Source organism: Ammospiza nelsoni, chromosome 8 (assembly GCF_027579445.1).
Source record: "Ammospiza nelsoni isolate bAmmNel1 chromosome 8, bAmmNel1.pri, whole genome shotgun sequence".
In the NCBI taxonomy this organism is placed as follows: domain Eukaryota; kingdom Metazoa; phylum Chordata; class Aves; order Passeriformes; family Passerellidae; genus Ammospiza; species Ammospiza nelsoni.
Window position 1 is genome coordinate 37689490 of NC_080640.1, and position 20138 is coordinate 37709627.

General features: G+C 43.9%; 1 protein-coding gene across 6 annotated transcripts in view; it reads right to left on the reverse strand.

The window, feature by feature from the left end:
- The window catches only part of CTNNA3 (catenin alpha 3), a 416298-nt gene that overhangs the window by 37408 nt on the left and 358752 nt on the right, over positions 1-20138 (reverse strand). For all 6 annotated transcript variants that reach the window (XM_059476985.1, XM_059476984.1, XM_059476986.1 and 3 more), the window contains one exon: positions 14386-14567. In XM_059476985.1, the coding sequence (XP_059332968.1) occupies positions 14386-14567 (182 nt within the window). The remainder of the gene's footprint in view (positions 1-14385; positions 14568-20138) is intronic.

The following is a 20138-nucleotide window of genomic DNA, read 5'->3' on the forward strand; positions in this document are numbered from 1 at the left end:
CATATTGCTAGACTGCTAATGGCTCAGTAATCTATCTTCTAAATATCACACAAGTTTCTGAATATATGCAGAACCAATTATCAAAATATTTCCAAAAAATCCTGCTTTACTGCTGTGGTCTGTGAAAAGCACCATTAACTTACAGTTTGGTTTCAACAACAGGGTACAATAATTACGACATGTTGTGTTTATAATAAGTATGTTGTATGAAAGACTTAGAGACACTCCCTCTAATACAGCAACTTAAACAAAACTTCAAACACTCAGGATTAGAACATCTCCCCTCTTCTTGTCATAGTACTACAGACCATGCCCTTACCTGAATTAACTGGCTTGTAATGAGTTTAGTTAGATAATTAGAAAATTCAGTTAATTATGGAAATGTTTGGCTTCATCTGAGCATCACTGTGTTAAGATTACTCAAATTGTACAAATAATTATGGTTTATTAGATTAAAGATCCTAATATCCTTTTCTAATATGCCAGCACTTAACTACTGATGCCTCACCCTCACTGTGGACATACCCTCTCACCAACTCTTCTCCTCATTTCTAAGCCCTCTCAAAGGTATGGATAAAGTTTACTTCAATGCAAGTTCACTAAAGGGGAGAAAGTACCTGGCTGTAAAATGCAAAGAGGAAACTACTTTCACAATAAGAATATCTACTTTGCATAATGACACAGAACAGTCTTAGACTGAAATGCATTTTCTTTGTACTTCATCAATTTGGTATGTGCCTTGCCTGCACTTTGGGAAAAACAGCAGGCAAACAAACTTTCATTGATATGTTTGACTTGGAGTTACCAGCAGCCCTGCAGAACCAAAGGAAAAGGGTTATGGTGTGCCCATCTTCCCACATCTCCCCCACTTTCCATGGTGGGCTCTGCTTACAGAAGCACAGTGTTATGTAGAGACTGTGTGAATGAAATGTGTATTGTCAGCCCCAAGCACTCAAATACCATGAGTGAGGCTCCAAAATACCACAGAACCTGAAGAAACATCAGAATTGAAATAATACATCTGCAGCTCTTTGTACTTCCTTTCTCTTTTCCAAGCCTTCAGGGGTCCCATTTTCAGGATTTGCTCAGCAACCATGAAACTTAATTAAAAAATGCTGGGGGTAGGTGAGTTTCTCCCACAATAACATATCTCCAGTGCCAAGACAAGAAATAATACACAAACAAAATTTTTTAATAATGTTCTGAGTTAGAAGCATTGATGTATTATATGAGTCTAAAAAAAGAGCAGTTAAAACATGCAAAGTCTTAATTTTTGTCTGCTCATCAAATGGCAGTGAGGAGAAGCTCTCTTGCAGCCACACAGTGGTGAGAGGTAAGAGGTAATATGGCAGGAGAATATTGGCACTGGCTAGAATCTACCACTGATGCCAAAAAAACCACCCCAAACAAAAACAAAAACACTCAAACAAAACAAGCAAACAAACAAAAAAAATAACAGAGCAAGACTTCAGAAAAATTAACGTGGGTGCTGTTTGCTAGAACAAGCCTTTGGCAGGCAGTCCTGTCTCTTACAGCGCTGCTCAAAGCTTACATCACTTTGCTTTCCTCTCCAGCATTTTAAGAATAAGGAATTTGCTACAGACTGGCAATTAGAGAGCATCCATCACTCCTGCTGCAGAACACTGGGGTGAGGAAGGGATTTCCTTCCCCACAGAGATGCAAGAACTCACCTGCTGAAAGGCCTGCCTGAGAGACTGCCCACTGCAGCCAGAATCTGGGGCTTACAGAGATCATTCCTTCCTGTTTGGGACTGCCTGGTGCAACCTCAGCAACACAGGCCATTCCTGATTGCACTAATTAGGTACTTTGAGGTCAACAAAGAAGGCAGGAGACTTTTCTGAAGGGACACACAGTTTCTGCAGAAGATTGTATTAACACAACTGACACAGTTCAGCCAGGCAAGCTACTTGGCATCAGCATCTGTGTCACTGCCACTCTGCTGTGTCAAGACAAAGCATTTGAAAACATGTTTGGCACAGGCTCTCCAGTGAATAAAACATTTTTTCTTGTATTAAGGAAGGCAAAATTTCCTAGGATGGAAAGGGGGAAGGGAGCATTTAAGTTGAATAAAACATGCCCAAAAAATAATGTGGCAGTCTTGAACAGAAACACCATTTCATCTGATTTTTCCATCAGTATTAAACCACACTTTTTTTCCAAGGTCTAAAATTATAGCAGCAGCTTGTTTCCTCAAGCCTACAGGATTTAAAGTTGAAGAGAACTTCTGGAATAAGTTATTTCCTTGGCAAGGAATGCAGTACAACAGCTGCTTGTTCACTGAGATCCTGACAAAATCCTGAGGGTTTCTGCTGCTGAGACAGCAAAGATGTGAAGAATGGCCCTGAGTAACTTAGTGAGGACTTCCCTCTACAACATCCCCATCATCATTCCTCCTCCCACCCTCCTCCTGTTTGGTTTGCCTACTGTCAGCTGGAGGAGACCTCACCTGAGTGCTTGTCCCTTGGGAATGTGGGATGTGCATTCCCAACCTGAGTGCTTGTCCCTTGGGAATGTGGGATGTGCATTCCCAACCCAACAATGGGCTGCTGCTCAAACACCAGCCACATGCCACCAGAGAGCCTTGCCATCCTGGGGCTCAGCCTCTCCACTGTGGACAACAACTGCTTTTGCAGAGAATCTGATGGACAGGTCTGGAAGTGCCCTTTGAGAAAAAAGTGAAAAAAAAAAAAAAAATCCCACAGCTAGTTTAAAAAGGGATAGGAAATGAAGAAGTAACTCATTGACTCTTATTAATCCAGACTGAACTGCTGGTTCCAAAAGGAAGGTTATGGCTGGTGCAGAGGAAAGCTGCAACCCTGTGTGGGAAACAGAACATTCCTGACATGGGTAGAGTGCAACAATTAACCTGGACAGGACCTGCCCATGCATAGCCCTGAACACTTGGAAATGCAAACAACACGTTTCAGCATCCACACAAAATGAAAGGCAATACTGACTGGATGCTTGCAACGCCCCTTCCAGCTTCCAGCAGCAGTAATCCCTTGGCAAGCAGCTCCTTCCTGCCATGCCTGTGCTTCCCACACCATGCCAACCCCTCGGTGTAGCACAGCACTGAGCTCTCACAGCTCCTGCTAACAGATGTCCAGCATCTGGTGTGTGCAGCTCCTGCCTTCCTGTACAAGCACTGAGAGCCCTTTAAGGAAATCGATTCTAGAATATTCATGTTATCCTCATCTGCTACCTCTGACTGGCCCACTTGAAAAGCAGCATCAACAGAGCAGCAGCAGTAATGAAGACATTCCAGAGAGAGAAACAGAATCATGCATATTCCAGTACAGAAACCTTGAAGCACTAAATTAACTGGGATCTATGATCTGTTTATAACTACTCAGCAAAAAAAGTTACTTAAGAGCAGAGCACTACCATATGTCTAGCAATTACCACAGGCCCATACACACCAAAGAGGCTTCTCAGCCATTACCCACTGAATATGCTGCTCTGCACAGATGATTCGGCCAACAGGAAAAAGATGTTTAAACCAATGAACAAAATTAAAAATAAACCACTGCTTAATGCTAAAAGTAAGTCAAAGCTGTTAGTGTAAATGGTTGAGTCTTCTCTGAATTTTACACCTAGCCTCCACAGCTTGCCTTCAGCTCCAGGGACAGACAGACTCTGTCAGTACAGCAACAGAACTAGTGATCAGGTCACCCAGGTGGGAGTGGGAAGCTGATCAGAATGTTGACAAGCAGGAACTACATTTCTGTTTCCTCCTTCCCTGACAATGCACAGATCAGAAGCACTTTCTCCACAAGAACACTCATCCCTGGGGCAGGCCTAGAGGAAGAAGTATGTTCACAACACCTCTCCTGTTGCATGGCTTTGCAAAGGTTCCTCAGGGTGAGAGAGACAGACGAGAATCTTGGCTTCATGATCAGAAGGCTGGATTTATTAATTTATGATATATAATACATTAAGACTATACTAAAAGGAATAGAGAGAAAAGTTCAGAAGCTGCTAAGCTAAGAATAGAATAGGAATAGAATCACAAAGTTCTGTGTCCAAGCAGAAAACAAGGACAACTCTCCCATGAGTGGTCAGCAAATCCAAACACTCACAGAAGACCAATCCCAGGTGCACCTGCTGCATTCCACAGCAGCAGAGAACCATTGTTTACATTCTGTCTCTGGGGCCTCAGCTTCCCAGAAGAGGGAAAATCCTAAAGAAAGGATTTTTATGAAAAGATGTCGGTGACACCTCTCCCCTCCTCCTTCACAGGTCTGGTTTTATTTTATTTATTTTCCTTCTTGGTAAACTGAGGACCTGTGGCCTTTCCATCAGCCCAAAGAACCTCAATAACAGTATCAGTTACTTCTTTTAAGGCAGCAATAGAGGTGCCTGAGTAGGGATGATCTCAGTGGTCTGTAGCAGAACTATGACTACGGAGCAAAACTATTTGCTAACCTTTATGAGCAGCCAGCCCAGTGTGAGGTGCTGAATGACACTGCCAGTGCCCCCTTAAGGACAGAGTTTTCATTCCCAAAAGCAGCAAAACAGCAGCTGCCAAAGGTACTGAATTGAAAAACGTTCTATATAGCCTTGGAAGAAGGAAGTGTGAAAACCATTGGCAGGCTATGCAAACCGTGAAAGGTCCTGGTTTAATTGAAAAAGTGTGGAACAGACTCCAGTCATAATTTCAGCAGAAAACAGCAGTTCAGCACTGTTTCTGTTGTTCACTGTGCTCCCAAGGTGAGCATTTGTGCACAGTTTTTCTCAGAAGTATGTATACTCCAGGAAGAAAACTAAACTAAAATATTACTAAATAAAATTAATTATATAGGAAATACAGTAAGAGTGTTTGCAACCCTGCAGCTTCTGGGAACAGTTATATTTTATTTGATGGCAACTCCATGGCCTGACTCTTGGCTATAAAGAAACCAAAGGTTCTCTCCCTATGGAAATGATTTCCTGTAGGTTGATCACTCAGAGAGAAGCAAGTCAGACATTCAGCAGGGTCAAGAGAGGGATGAGAACTAATGCAGGAGAAGTGACTCTGGGAAAAAAAAAAGCCTTAGCTCTCTGAAATAACCATCCCTTCATCTGCACAGAAAAGGGTGACTACAGCAAGTGCTGCAGTTCTCAGTCTAGGGAGGAGGGGAAAGCAATAATAAAATAATGATTTCAGAACGACTGAAGTAATAAACTTCAGTAGAGAAAATTCTAGCTATACTTCTTCTCCCCAGCCTAGAATGTAGTGCTGGCATCCTAAACCACCAAAGCCAGACACACAATGTGGGGAGCCTGCAGCTGATTTGGGTACAGCTGGGTACCACATCCACCTGGATTTCAGGGTATGCTGTGCCCTCACCTCACCTACACATCGACAGCAGACACATGACTGATCTCCTGTAAGCAAAACTTCCATTTGAATCAGCATTAAACTCACAGGGAAAAAAAAGTAACTAATATTTCACGTCAAATTTCTGGTTGTATTAAATTCACTGCTGTGCCTACCCTTCCAATGAAGGGGCTGATAACTGCAAAAGTTTCCAGTCTTATTTCTTGGAAGCCCTCCAAAGGTTTAAGCTTCTAACTTCTGCTAATTAATTCAGGAAGAACCTGAACATATGGTGTTATAGCCAAAAATATATACATGTAAAAAATATAGCAAATAAATCCCATAAAAATAGGCCTATATTTTAAAGGGTAAAAAGCTGGGAGAGGTGTTTTGCTTTTTTAATGACTGCTTCTTTATTTTCCTAGGAGACATTGCTGAGTGCTCTCACCCAACAACAGCTTGAGCAAAATAAACATAAAAACAAGAGTTGCACAAGACACTGAAGATCAAAGGCAGGTTCCATGCCATGCCTTTGGAGAGTGCTACAAAACTGTCATTGTTATGAGTTCCCTGAACACTGTCCTGAGGACAGAATACCAGCTCATCACCAATCACCATCTCATACCCAAATATCCCAGGGGATCCCGGCTTCCACTCCTGCTGTGCCCAGTGCCATTGCCCCTGGGAAATGGTGACCCTCAGCTCTGCAGCCCAGAGCCCTCAGCATTGCACAACTCAGAGCCCTCAGCATTGCACAACTCAGAGCCCTCAGCACTGCACGGCCCAGAGCCCTCAGCACTGCACAACTCAGAGCCCTCAGCACTGCATGGCCCAGAGCCCTCAGCTCTGCACAACTCAGAGCCCTCAGCACTGCACAACTCAGAGCCCTCAGCACTGCACAGCTCAGAGCCCTCAGTGCTGCACAACTCAGAGCCCTCAGCACTGCACAACTCAGAGCCCTCAGCTCTGCAGCCCAGAGCCCTCAGTGCTGCACAACTCAGAGCCCTCAGCCCTGCACAACTCAGAGCCCTCAGCACTGCACAACTCAGAGCCCTCAGTGCTGCACGGCCCAGAGCCCTCAGCACTGCACAGCCCAGAGCCCTCAGTGCTGCACAACTCAGAGCCCTCAGCGCTGCACAGCTCAGAGCCCTCAGCACTGCACAGCCCGGAGCCCTCAGCACTGCACAACTCAGAGCCCTCAGCACTGCACAACTCAGAGCCCTCAGCACTGCACAACTCAGAGCCCTCAGCACTGCACAGCCCAGAGCCCTCAGCGCTGCACAGCCCAGAGCCCTCAGCGCTGCACAGCCCAGAGCCCTCAGCCCTGCACAGCCCAGAGCCCTCAGCACAGCCCAGAGCCCTCAGCACTGCACAACTCAGAGCCCTCAGTGCTGCACAGCCCAGAGCCCTCAGCACTGCACAGCCCAGAGCCCTCAGCACAGCCCAGAGCCCTCAGCGCTGCACAACTCAGAACCCTCAGCACTGCACAGCCCAGAGCCCTCAGCGCTGCACAGCCCAGAGCCCTCAGCGCTGCACAGCCCAGAGCCCTCAGCACAGCCCAGAGCCCTCAGCACTGCACAGCCCAGAGCCCTCAGCGCTGCACAGCTCAGAGCCCTCAGCAGTGCACAGCTCAGAGCCCTCAGCGCTGCACAGCCCAGAGCCCTCAGCACGGCCCAGAGCCCTCAGCGCTGCAGCCCCGGCTCACCCGGGCCCTTCGTACAGCCCAGAGCCCCAGTTGAGCTCTGCCCAGCAGCCCAGCCCAGCCCTGGCTCACAGCTACAGCTGCCCCCAGCCTTGCCCTCCGCTTGGGGCTGACCCTGCCTTGCCAGCAGCTCCTCCCCCGGGCAGGCTCGGGGACATGCCCCAGCCCAGCTCTGCGCCCCTCAAGGGAGCATGGAGCTGTTTCCTTCTCCTCCTGGCTGGGACTGGCAGGGGTTCCCAGCAGCCTAGGCTGCTCCCACACCCCGGTGCGGTGCTCAGCGCCCACCGCGTCCGCACTGGGACCGCCCCGGCCCCTCCCTCAGGGAGCAGCCGGCTACGCCCTCACGGTCTCGGCACCTCGCTCTTGCTGCCCCGGGACAAGGAGGAAGGCGCTGAGCGACGACAGTGGAGCAGCCCCAGCAGTGTGGCTGCCCTGCAGAACCCAGAGCTCCAAGGTTCCCGCTGCCCCTGCTGGGGGGCTGAGGCAGCTGTGCCCGCCTTGCGAAGTGCTGAGCGCCCCGGCAGTGCTGCAGGGCACCCCCGGCTCGGGCCCGGCGCCGCTCACACGGGCACGGCTCGGAGCTGCTGTGCTGGACACAAAGGACATGTCCCACCACAGCCCTCCCAGCTCCCGGGAAATCTGCCCTGGAAGCTGTGCAACTACTGAACTCCTCTTTACACTCCTGATGCCTCTGCTGACAGAAGCTCATACTTGAGAGCTCTGAAATCCCTTTGCCCTCTGACTGTAGCAGACCCTAAAGATGACAGGCAGAAGATGGCTCTTTCCAGCACAAGACTTACAGCTTGTCACTAAAATAGGGCTGCATTTGCTGTAATGTACACTGTGATTTGTAGTTGATTTGCTTCTGGTCCTGGACAGACTTCTGCCAGAAGCTACATAGATCTGTCTGCCTTATTTGTGAATTTGCTATATTTGAGTATGTCTCCATTTTATTAATTTGCTGACTATATATATGAGGCATGGACATAGGTCCTCATGATCCTCTCTGCCCAACCAAGAAACATCTCAATCTCTTCTCTTTTTTTCCCTCAACTTTTATGCTAAGGGTTGTAGTACTAGATACTCTGAAATAACTCTTACACTAATTGTAATATTGCTAAGAATGCAAGGAATTCACTAAAATCTTACACAAGACTACAGGAAAAATAAAAAACAAGCACCAGCTGTTCCCTCTGATTGCTCTGAGGATCCCCTGTGTTCAAGTAAATCCCAGTCGCGTTTGGACACAGGGACAGGGAGGCTGTGTCAGCATTGCTTTGCCCTGTGCTTATCCACACATGAGGGATGACACACATCACTAACTAAGGACTTCTACACAAACAGCACAACTAAGCCTTACTGTTTAAATGGAGCACAGTTTTTGGACTTCAATTTATAAAATTCCTTTAGGATGTGGAGCATGTAATTGCTCTAATCAGAGGAATTAATCTTCACAGCTTCCATGACTACAAGGCATTCTACAGCAAGCAAGAAATGATTCAGATGTGGCTTCACACAGTCCAGCAGTAAGTCAACTAAACACATCACACAAGTAAATCATCACCAGAATTTTTAAGCTGAAGAGTTTTACAGAAGACTTTTAACCAGATGACTGGGAGAATTCTCTTTGTGAGAATGTGTCTTGATTTCTATCTGTATACATGAAATTTAGGAGTAATTTCCCGTTCTAGCTGCAAATGACTGTTTGTTTAAAATCAATTAAAACATTATCTTAAATTCACTTTCATGTCCATATGAAAAAAGTGCCATTCATAAAAAAGGTTCAATTTCTGAGCCCTGCTACTTTTATCACAATCTGGTTTTCCTGCAGGAAAGTAAGAATTTTTAAAAAATGGTTTGCAAGCATTGGCAATATAAAAAGTTGAAACATAGAAAGGTCAAATGTCAAGCAAAAAGAATTTTTTGTCACCTTTCTTTCAAGAGACTGACTGCAACTGTTAAGCTCAATAAAAAGACAGCGTTCATTTTCATTTCTGTTCCAAGGAAATGGAAGTTGCACGAAAAAAGTACCTTTTTTAAAAACAGTTTTTAAATGAAAGAACAAACTGTGAATGCCTCACCCTTCCAAGGAAAGAGGCAACAGATAAACTGTGAAATAATTACACATGCTTGTCTTACAGAAAGATATCCAGGACATAATTATCCCACTGAGAGAGGGAAGAAATAATAACAGAAGATCTTTCCGTCCTGACATTTGCTAAAGAGCTTTTATCATCCCAGAAATTCCAAGAACAATTTCAGGGACTTAGGAGTGTCTCCTGCCTGCACCAGAGCATTCTGAGTGTCAGGTGCTGCCTGCAGTCAGCAGCAGCACTCAGAGATGAGGAAAATGTGGGGTTTGGCTCTGACAGAGCAGGCAGAGAACAGAGGCGCCTAAAACGGTTGTGGTTAAGGAACAACAGGTGACACAAAAAGAACAGAAGGCTGCAAAAACAAAGCTGCTGCAGGCTCTGTATGTACCTGTCCTCTTCCTACTGTTCAGGCTGACAGGCAGCTCCAGTTTATCCTTTCCCTTTAGTATTTCTACTCCAGTTATGAGTAACAGCAAAACCTGTTTCCTGACTGCAGCTGTGCATGAGTCAGCTGTACTTGGCCACAGAAATGCTGCAGAGGAAAGGAAGAAATGCTGTGCTCATTATTTTGGCCACGAGCTGCTCACTGTATTGGTTTACAAGTACTCACCATGCTTTGTTAACCTGCAAAGAGCAGCCATGTGAAGGGTGTGCCTCTGCTCCAACACGCTCTGCAGCTGCACACTAACACCACCAGAACCTGTGCTCTGAGGGAATTCTAACTCTTTAATCCCTAGCAGAAGGATCTAAATCACACTGTGCATTCATGAGCTACTGTGTCTGTGTAATAATACTAATATTAATGGTAATTGTGTCTGCTACAGGAAAAATTAATCCACTTAGCTTGCAGGCAAATTGGACATATATAAATACTTGGAGTAACACTGTCACAGAGACAAATTGTTAAATTACTTTTATATCTTTAAATGTTTCTCTTTTGCTTCTAAGACTTTGATCCACCAGGTGATTTTCCCTTAGGAATAAGGGTTGTATAAAATAAGTCATATATTTGGATTTTATAATTTTTTTTAGAAATATAACTATTGAAGGATGAATATTTAGCACTAACTATTAGAACTATATTGAGTAGCACCTACCAAATCAGATTAAATACTTGCTGATGTACATATTTAATAATCAGCTGAAATTATTTCTACTATAAAAGTGGCAGAAGCATCCACAAAAGTATCATATGAAATATCACATTCTATGAAAGTATCATTAACAAAGACACAGTAGTAGTGTAAAGGAAATTCAGACTCAGTTTTTGGGATGGACAGGAAGACACAGATACTGGATTTCTGCCTTCAAAATCCTGACTTGTTTGTGTAAATATTAGAAGCTCCGTGGCATTCAGGCAGAAGGAGCACTCTCAGCTGATTGTGCTACAGTTTCAATTGACACCCTCAGGGATCCATCCCAAAGCTGAGAGCCCGTGTTTATTTGGGAGCAACCCCTGCCCGAGGCCATTGCCCACAGCCCTGGCAGGACAGCCAGGATCCTGAGCACTGCCCTGGCTCCACTGCAGCTAATGCAGTTCTGCTGCTCATTTTCACAGCACCTCTGTTAGCAAAACATTTACAACCTTCAATCTTTAAGTGATTTTTGATGAAATCATTGAAAGTGGAAGTTGTTTGTTCTTATCTATGGCTTATGATGCAAACACTGAGCAGCTATGGACTCTCAAAAGCATCCCCAGATGCTTAATGAAACAGTGCTGAGCAGTGAATGCCCCGAGAGGAGCAGGGAGGGAAGGGAAAAGGGCAATTCCTACATGTATCTCAAGCTGAACTGTGACTGCAGTGATAAATGTACCATTGCCTTTTGTGGCAGTGACAGACCAGATCAGTGATGGGAATAGGACTGAGCAGGAGAGCTGGGATATGGGACTTCCATGTGGGTGAGAGGAGCTGGATGGAGCTGATACAAATCTGAGGGCTAGGAGGGCCAGAAAAAGGCAAGGAAGGCAGCAGAGTTCAGGATGCAATGAAAAAGCTCCACAGAATCTCAAAAGCATCTGGCTGCTGGATGGGAAGTAGGAGGATCACAGGTAACTCTGAAGTGGGAAGGGGCACCAGGAAAAGTAAATCAAATAGTGAGTTATGGTGAGGAACTTGACTAGGAATAGAACCTTTTTCTGTCCTCTGCCATCTGTGTGTCTCGTGGCCTCTTTGAGTGCAGTAAGTACAGAACTGCCATCTCAATTTGCTTTCCCAAGCAGAGACTAGAAGCCCAGATGGATTAAGGCTGTGAATTAAGACTGTGGCTATTACCAGGTGAGGAGCCCTGCCCAACAAGGCAGCTGCACTTGCTGGTAACCAGGAGTACTACAGAGAGAAAAGTTTAGGCAAGCTGCAATCCTTGAAGTACTAGAGAATTACATTTAGTCTTACTACAAGGGTAAAGGGAGACAGCTTTTGGAGGATGACTTTGCTAGATTTGCTTTTTTCTTGTCTTGTTAATTTGTTTTGCTATTTTCACTATAGTTCTCATATTAACTCCAATACTGATGCCATTTTAGAAACAAATGTCAAGTAGCAAGAACAAATATGAGATGCTTTCTGAACAGTTTGCACTCTTTTGTTTAAGGAAAGTGTCCATTTGGAATCGAACAATCTACAGAATGGGTAAGGGGTAAAAAGCCCAGTGATTCTCATTTAGTCTTTACACCACAGAAAAGTGACAGGGATAGTTCCAGAGCCTTCAAAAGGCACTGTGAATCCTGAATCCATGGGCTGCATGCTGTCAGGGCAGGCTGTGGGACATCCCAGCCAGGCCAGTCACCAGCACTGGTGTCTCTGTGGTGCATCCACAGAATCACCTCTGACACAGCAGCCAGCTCTGCCTGGGGTCCCAGTCTTACCTGAGCCCTGGTTGGAACTTTCCTATCATCAAAGTGCTGTGAAAATCCTGCAGACACATCCTGCAGTTCTCTGTTTGAAGGAACCTCCCCTGGTGCACAGGGCTCAAACAGCAAAACTATTCTCAAAGCCTGATAGCAGAGCTCCCTTTATGCTTAAACCACTAACCCTTCCTCCTTTCTCAACAGGATTTACAAGTTCCAGTGTTGTGATCCAAAGCACTGCTTGAATTAGATACATTTCCTTATATGAGCAAAAGGGACTTAGGCATGGTGATTGGCAAACATCTTTTTAATTGTAGGTCTGCTTTGGCAATGGAAAACGAGGATCCTGCTCCATTTAAACATAAAGCTTAGGGAAAAACAGAACAAACCAAATGCAACCCTGGGATTTTCTTGTACATTTTTAGCCAATCAGGAGAGAAATTAGAGTATTTCCACTAAAATATTATGAAAACTGTTACAGCAGGTCAGGCCATTTCTTGCTATTTACTTATACAAAAGACAGAGCAAAAACCCCAAAACTTTGAAATCCACTCACTGAGATTAAATAACAATGAATGCAAGGTAATACCATATAAACAGCAGCAATCAGCTTATGTAATGAGTGACTCAAATACACAAATTTACTATTTGTCTGAGTAGCTTCTGATGTAACAAATACAAAACGTCAGGATCTTTTATTTCTTCCATGTTCAAAACTTGGGAGTTACAGAGTGGTGAGCTCAGATCCTAAGGTGAGCTGGTGCTTGCTGTGCCTTCTGCAATATTCATGCCCTGGGTTCCAGAGAAGGGCAAAGGAGCTGGAGAAGGTTCTGGAGCAGCTCAGGGAGCTGGTGGGGCTCAGCCTGGGGAAAAGGAGGCTCGGGGGGATCCTCTTGCTCTGCACAACTCCTGACAGAAGGGTACAGCCAGGGGGGACAGGGCTCTGCTCCCAGGGGACAAGGGACAGGATGAGGAATGCCTTCAAGTTGCACCAAGGGGAGGTTTGTGTTAGATATTCAGGAAAATTTCTCCACTGAAAAGGTAGCCCAGCACTGAAAGAGGCTGTCCAGGGAAGTGGTGGAATCCCCATCACCATCCTTGGAAGAGTTCAAAAACCTATGGATGTGTCACTTTGGGATATGGTGGTGCTGGGTAAATGGATGGACTCAATGACCTTAAGGATCTTTTCCAACCTAAACAATTCTATGATCTGTTCCCAGATGCCCACAGAGCAGGAAATGAAGAGCCAGCTGTGCTTCTCAGCACACACAACTGCTACCTCTGATAAGCCACAAGAAGAGGAAGAGCCACAAGAGTTCACCTATTACTGACAGATACAAATCTTCCTTTTGCCAGACTTCATCTGGCATCATTAAAGAAGAAACAGAACTTCTTACTGAAGGAGATATTTAAAACCAATTTTATAACAAATTGCAGACTTCTCCAGGCAGGTCTTTACCCCCCTCCCACTTGCAGTGGATTTGAAAGAGCCAGTCTGTAAAATGCAACAGCTGCCTTCCCCAGAAAGAGCCTGCAGCAGAGCCCAGCTCGGTCCCAGCTGCTTCAGCTCGATGCAGCCCTGTTCACTGACACCCACCAAGACACAGAGAGAATGTTCTTTGTCTCTTGCACTAAAGGACTGATTTCAGGAGGCAGTAAGTGTCCTGCAAGAGTGGCTGTGTGTAACAGCTTCACTTGTCAGCAACTATTTTACTGCCAGCTAGACCAGGGGGAGAAAGGAAGTACAGACACCACCACCAGTATCTTCCTTTGTTATCATCAATTGGATGAGATTTACACATCATTTAATTCAGAGCACGGCAGAAAAAGCTCCTGCACTTAAACTTGCTTCCTGTTGTAAGGCCATCATCAAACACACAATGGCAGCAGAAAGAAACACCAGCTTTGAGAGCTATCTGCTCTGGTACTCTTCATTTTTTCAACTACATCTAGCAGCACAAGAGTTCTCATGAAAGCAACAGCAATAATGGGATATAAAATATGTATGAGTCTGAATGTGTTCTGTCACACATGGGCTCTGTACAGAATGTTTCATGCTTGACAGCATGCTCTGATACAAGTAGACAGAACAACAGATGAGAAATCTACAGCTTAAAATCAAGATTATTTTGTTACTTTTTCCCTTTCACTGAGAGCAGAAATAAAAGTGCTAAAACATGTGCAAAAACCCTATCAACAAATTAATAAGAGAGGACAAAGGCAAAAAATTAGAGATAAGCATAGTTCAAAACATCAAATGCCCCAACATTTCAGTGCTCCTACCTGATGTGTTGTATTAGCCGAGCCACTCAACTCTGCAGAGATGCTGTGAGCTGACATTAAACTCTGTATTTGCTGCTTTAACAGTGTGACAATGGCCTCCAGCATTTCTAAATATCCAAGAATCCTTTTTTTATGTAATTACCTTGTGAAGTCAGTCATCTCCATCATAATCACACACATTCTCTTGGCGAGAACAATTATGTCATTGCTGGTATCATCCCAGATTTCAATCTCTGCATCAAGCTTACTCTTCACTTTTTTGAAGTCAGCCACTTGCTCAGCTATCTTTTCCTTTTCAGCTTCTGGCAATTGAGTCATCTTGGCCTAAAACAGAATCATTTGATTTGTAAAACATCTATGTCAGAGTATTTGATTTTTTAAACAAACACTGCACATTAATAAATACACAGTTTAAACACCCTGTGGCCTGAGCCAACTGCTTGAGTTTGAGCACTTCTAAATTTCAGAATTTGTATGTTGTCACTGGGTGGGGTCAAATAAATAACCTCAGTGTAATAGGGGAAGTGATGTTCCTGAAATCATTCATTTTAACAGCAAGAGAGAGATTATTAAATTCTTCCAAACAGCCTTTACGAAATATGACTGAAAATTTTTCCTGTTTCCTACAGCTAAGGAGCAGTTTTAGGTATGATACATGTAAAAGTTATTTATTCAGGTACAAAATAGTCAATGAAAAGGGTTAATTGTCCTGAAACACTCAGGTATGCTTCTTCTCTCTTCTGAGAAGGTTCTATATTATCACTCTAGGAATTAAAAAATATTTAATTGTTCAAATATGCATCTTCTGTCTTTGCAGAAGGCAAACAGGAGGCAGAAATCAGGATGTGCAGAAGATTGCCAAAAGCCCCTAAAAATGTAGCATGGTCAGAGAAATGCTTTTGTTTAATGCTCTCCATGAGCAAGATGACCAGCCTGCTGCAGTCACGGGTCAGACTCCCCTCCTGAGCCAGAACCAGGCCAGGGAGCAGCCAGGGGCTGGGACATTACACAGCCACATGAAGATCCTGGCCCTTCATCATCCTCCCACCCCAGAGAGAGGAGCCACGCTGGTCCTGATGGCTCTGCTGCCATGCTGCTCATCTCACACCTTCCCTTCGGGCTGCCAGGAACCCACAACTACACACAGCAGTTATTAACACAGTCATTACTCCATAATTACACAATAAATATTTTGTGACTTATTCTTGTTTAGAAAACACTGTCTACCACCAGTAAAATGGAAAGTTAAGGCCACGGCTGAATTGCTTCTAATTAATAAAATGGGCAATCAGTTCCATACATAATGTGTATGTTTTCCAAGCCATGTGTTTTTGGAGATTTTATTTATGCTAGAAGCACTGTCACAGGGTTAGCTTTCTCACTTAGACAAATTACTGAAAATTACAGGTTTCCCAGCATGTACCTGTAATTGCAGTCACACACAGAATCACAGAATGGTTAAGGGTGGAAGGAACCATCTCACAGTGGTCAGAATTACCCCACAGTCACAGAAGTACAGAGCACAAATATTTGGAGGCTATTTCTCCCATGTTGTTAAAAAAACCCAAAATGCCCTACAGAGGGAAGAGAACTTTTATGATCTCATACATGTTTGCTGATGGGTGGATGTCTGTGGTATTTCCTAGCCCCCAGCTTCAACACTGTTTTGAGTTCAAGATCACAGGCCTGGATCTCAAAACCACAAGAAAGATGGCATTTTAATGAGGGAACTGTGACATACAGCATCCTGCTATCTGCCAACAATAATGAGCTTCAGGTGGAAGAGACATTATCCACTGGAACAAAGGGCAAAGGAAATTATAATTCTTACCTTGTCTTGCCTCTCTTTTCCCTCATACTGGTTTTAAATCATGACCAATAAAAAAAGCAAGTGTATACAGAACCTTTTAAACATGGATGTAACTTTGTATCAAAATAAACAACACAACAGTAATTGTGAAATGAAGATCTGAATTGAATGACTATTACATGAGTGCAGGTTCATTCTGTCAAGCAAGAAAAAATTATTTTTTCACTACTTCTAAGACAAAACGCTATTATTACAGTAGCAGGTAACAGATTTAGGACTAGGTGAGAGGAGAAGTTATATCTGTGATATTTCCTTCCTTCTATTGTTAAAAAAGTAAGGATTTTTTCTTAAATTTCCCTGACTTAACTTTTCTGAAGGCTGTTTCTCCCTGGTAGCTTGAGTCTCCAACACTGCAGTTTGCATCACTGGTGTTGCCACATTTGCCACCTGACTGACCCTGTGAGACTGGTGTTTCCTTTCATTGCCTTTCCATGTTTCACTCAGTTCTGGTGTTTCCTTTCATTGCCTTTCCATGTTTCACTCAGTTCTGGTGTTTCCTTGCATTGCCTTTCCACGTTTCAGTCAGTTCTGGTGTTTCATTTCACACCTTTCCATGTTTCACTCAGTTCTGGTGTTTCATTTCACACCTTTCCATGTTTCACTCAGTTCTGGTGTTTCTTTTCATTGCCTTTCCATGTTTCACTCAGTTCTGGTGTTTCCTTTCACACCTTTCCATGTTTCAGTCGGTTCTGGTGTTTCCTTTCATACCTTCCCATGTTTCACTCAGTTCTGGTGTTTCCTTTCACACCTTTCCATGTTTCACTCAGTTCTGGTGTTTCCTTTCACACCTTTCATACCTTCCCATGTTTCACTCAGTTCTGGTGTTTCCTTTCATACCTTTCCATGTTTCACTCAGTTCTGGTGTTTCCTTTCATACCTTTCCATGTTTCACTCAGTTCTGGTGTTTCCTTTCACACCTTTCCATGTTTCACTCAGTTCTGGTGTTTCCTTTCATTGCCTTTCCATGTTTCACTCAGTTCTGGTGTTTCCTTTCACACCTTTCATACCTTCCCATGTTTCACTCAGTTCTGGTGTTTCCTTTCGTTACCTTCCCATGTTTCAGTCAGTTCTGGTGTTTCCTTTCATTGCCTTTCCATGTTTCTGTCAGTTCTCCACCAATGGAACTGAACTCTTAAGGCCATGTAAGGACACATGGGGGGGTAACTAAATGCTGATGATTTTGATTTTTCTCTCCCTGGGTACCCTGCTGGCCAATGACATCCCAACCCTAAGAACTGGCCTTCTGCTACCTTTGTCTTGGGCTGCTCTCCAAGGATCTGACTTTCACATAAATTTTGACTGTGCTCTTAAAATCTCAGACTGACATGTTTTTTCTTTCCTGACCCCTAAAACCAAGTGACAGGCCAGACCCACACCAGCACCATTCTTACCACTTACAGGGACCAGGAAGCAAAGAAAAGCAACAGAAAGCAGCACAATACATTCATGCAAAATCAAAGAATCTCCCTTGAAAATTATTTAACACTTCCAGCTTTGTAGGCTGCAAAATGTCATGTAACTATAGAGAAGAAAAGAGGAAAACACTGTTTTTCTGCACTTTTGTAGGCTGCAAGGAAACAAACCCCAGCTTCCCAAATAAGTACATGGAAAACTTCTCAGAGCTTTTACATGCAAGAACACAAAATAACCTGTTCTTCATGTACTGTAGTTATAAGAAAATCTCAGAGATCTCAGAAGAACAGATTTGTGTCCCTACTTTGCCTTGGGAGCTGAGGCTTTCATTCCATCAGAAGCCCTCTGGTCTGTTCCTGCTCTCCTGCTGCAGTCAGCTGAACATTTGGTGAAAAAGAACAGGACCCCTGCAGATCACTCAAAGTATAGCAATATATTTCAATCATGCTGTTTCACAACAGCTCCAATCATGGCTTTTAACTGGCTTTTTCTTGAACAAACTTTGCAGAGCACTGTCATGCAACACACACGTGAGCTGAGCCCTGAGCTGGTGAGTGACATCCCTGCTGTGGCACAAGGTGACCCCTGAGGTCCATTCCAGGCTAAACCATTCCTGAGTCTGATTCTGTTTGAGTGCCAGGGTGTTCCTAAGAGAATTCATGGAGACACCACTGAGTCAAAGGGACTGTCAAAATGAGCAGGACATGTCCACTACCTTTTACTGCTACTTCTCCTACTGAGGGAATCAGTTTGTGAGATTGGATGAAGAGGGGACAGAGATCTGTTGGATATTCAGCACTCACAGCTAAGTGAATACACGCCCCCAGAGATGAACTGTGTGGGTTGTGATGCTGACAGAGGGGAGAAGCTCTGTTTCTGTCAATACTTTACTGCCTGCTGTCACCAGCTGCCTTCTCCCCATTTCAAGAATTGCAGCAAGCCTGCTGAAGTGCAGCATTCCTTAAACAACTTCAGAGAGTGCCTCATTTGTTCTGCCATGACAGTTCTGCTGCACTTTTAGATGCAATATAATTGGATAAACCAGATGAAGAGGTGAAAGTGTTGGGAGATAGCAAACAAAGTGTTTAATGCCATTTTTGCATCAGCCTTCCCTAAGAAGGTTGGCTTAGATGATGCAAGTATGGCATATTGAATGCAATTTCTCTTTGTCACAGGGCCATAGGCCCATAGAAAAAAAAGCATCATGCCCTAAATCTGGGCTTCACCAGAGCTTTGCCACTGGCTCCCACGTCATCCTAACAAATCACCTGGAGAAATAAGGTCTAGATGTAATCTCCAGTGGGTGGATGTAATATTGGTTAGAAAACTGCTTGCAGAGCACTTATCAAGAACACACACTGAGCCAAGGGATCCATCAGGAAAAGCTGGGAAGGGAGCAGCATTAGTCAGTGTTCCCACAGAACCAAGAGCCCACACTGCACACTGGCAGGGGAGGAGGCCTGGTTTACAACTCCAAGTGCCCTTGAGATCTAAAAACATCACAGAGTGTAGTGCAGCTGAGACAATGACAGAGTTTACCCCTAAGAAAAATCCCCAGCACACACACAGAACTGAGACAGAAGCAGCCATGGGCAGCTGTGTGGGTGGGAATTTGTGGCTGGTAAAAGGCTGTGCTCATGGCAGAAAGGCAAACCTCATACAAAGCTCCTTGTGAACTATGCACACAGCAGGAAATACTGCAAAGCTCTCACTTGTGCTGCTGAGATCACAGGTGGCTTCACACATTTTGCAATATAAATAGTCTGGACACAAAAATCAAGAAATTCATTAACCAGCTGCAGAGCACCCAGAGGAGAGAGAGACTAAAGGAACATACAGGAAACTCCACCCTGAAGAGAAAATCAAGGTTACTGGAGTTATTCAACCTGGAGTCTCCAAAAGAGGCCATAGAAAGGATGTACAAGTACATTAAAAAAATACATACAGAGAGGAACTTCACTCTGTGTCCATTCCAGATGAGTGCTAACACGTTAATTGCAATGTATGAGGTATAAGGACAAAAACTTTCCAATAAACCATCAATTCCAGTAATGAGCTAAGTAGAAAGAGCAATAGAATTGTTCATATATATGTGTGTGTCAAGAAGAAGTGCATTTATTCTGCCCTGGGCCAAATGGCTGGATTAGCCAAGTTCTTGAGGTTCTTTCCAGCTCTACTTTGTAGAAGTATATAATATACTGCTGCAACCTTGAGTATTTCAGTAACTTAATCTCTTTACGGAAATTGGGTTAAAAATTGGCAAGAAAATTAAATGCTTTTGATAGATCATGACTCCTGACAGGGAATCTTTTGCTATGTATCAAGTGTCAAAATTACTATTCATAGAAGCTACTCAAAATTACAGTAGTTATCTTCATTATGCTTGAATTCTTACCAGTATTTCCTGCTTGTGTAGGGCTTTGATAAAAATTCAAAAAATATTCTGAAATTGGATTTTTTATTAACAAAATAGCACACACTTCCTGTTAATGCACGTCAGCATTTCATTAAATGTAGGAACTTAGATGTACAGTATTTGCCACTTGAATAAAAATTGCTAATTAATCTGATGGCAAACCCAGCTTCCCTTCTAACTACTTTTAATGCAAGTA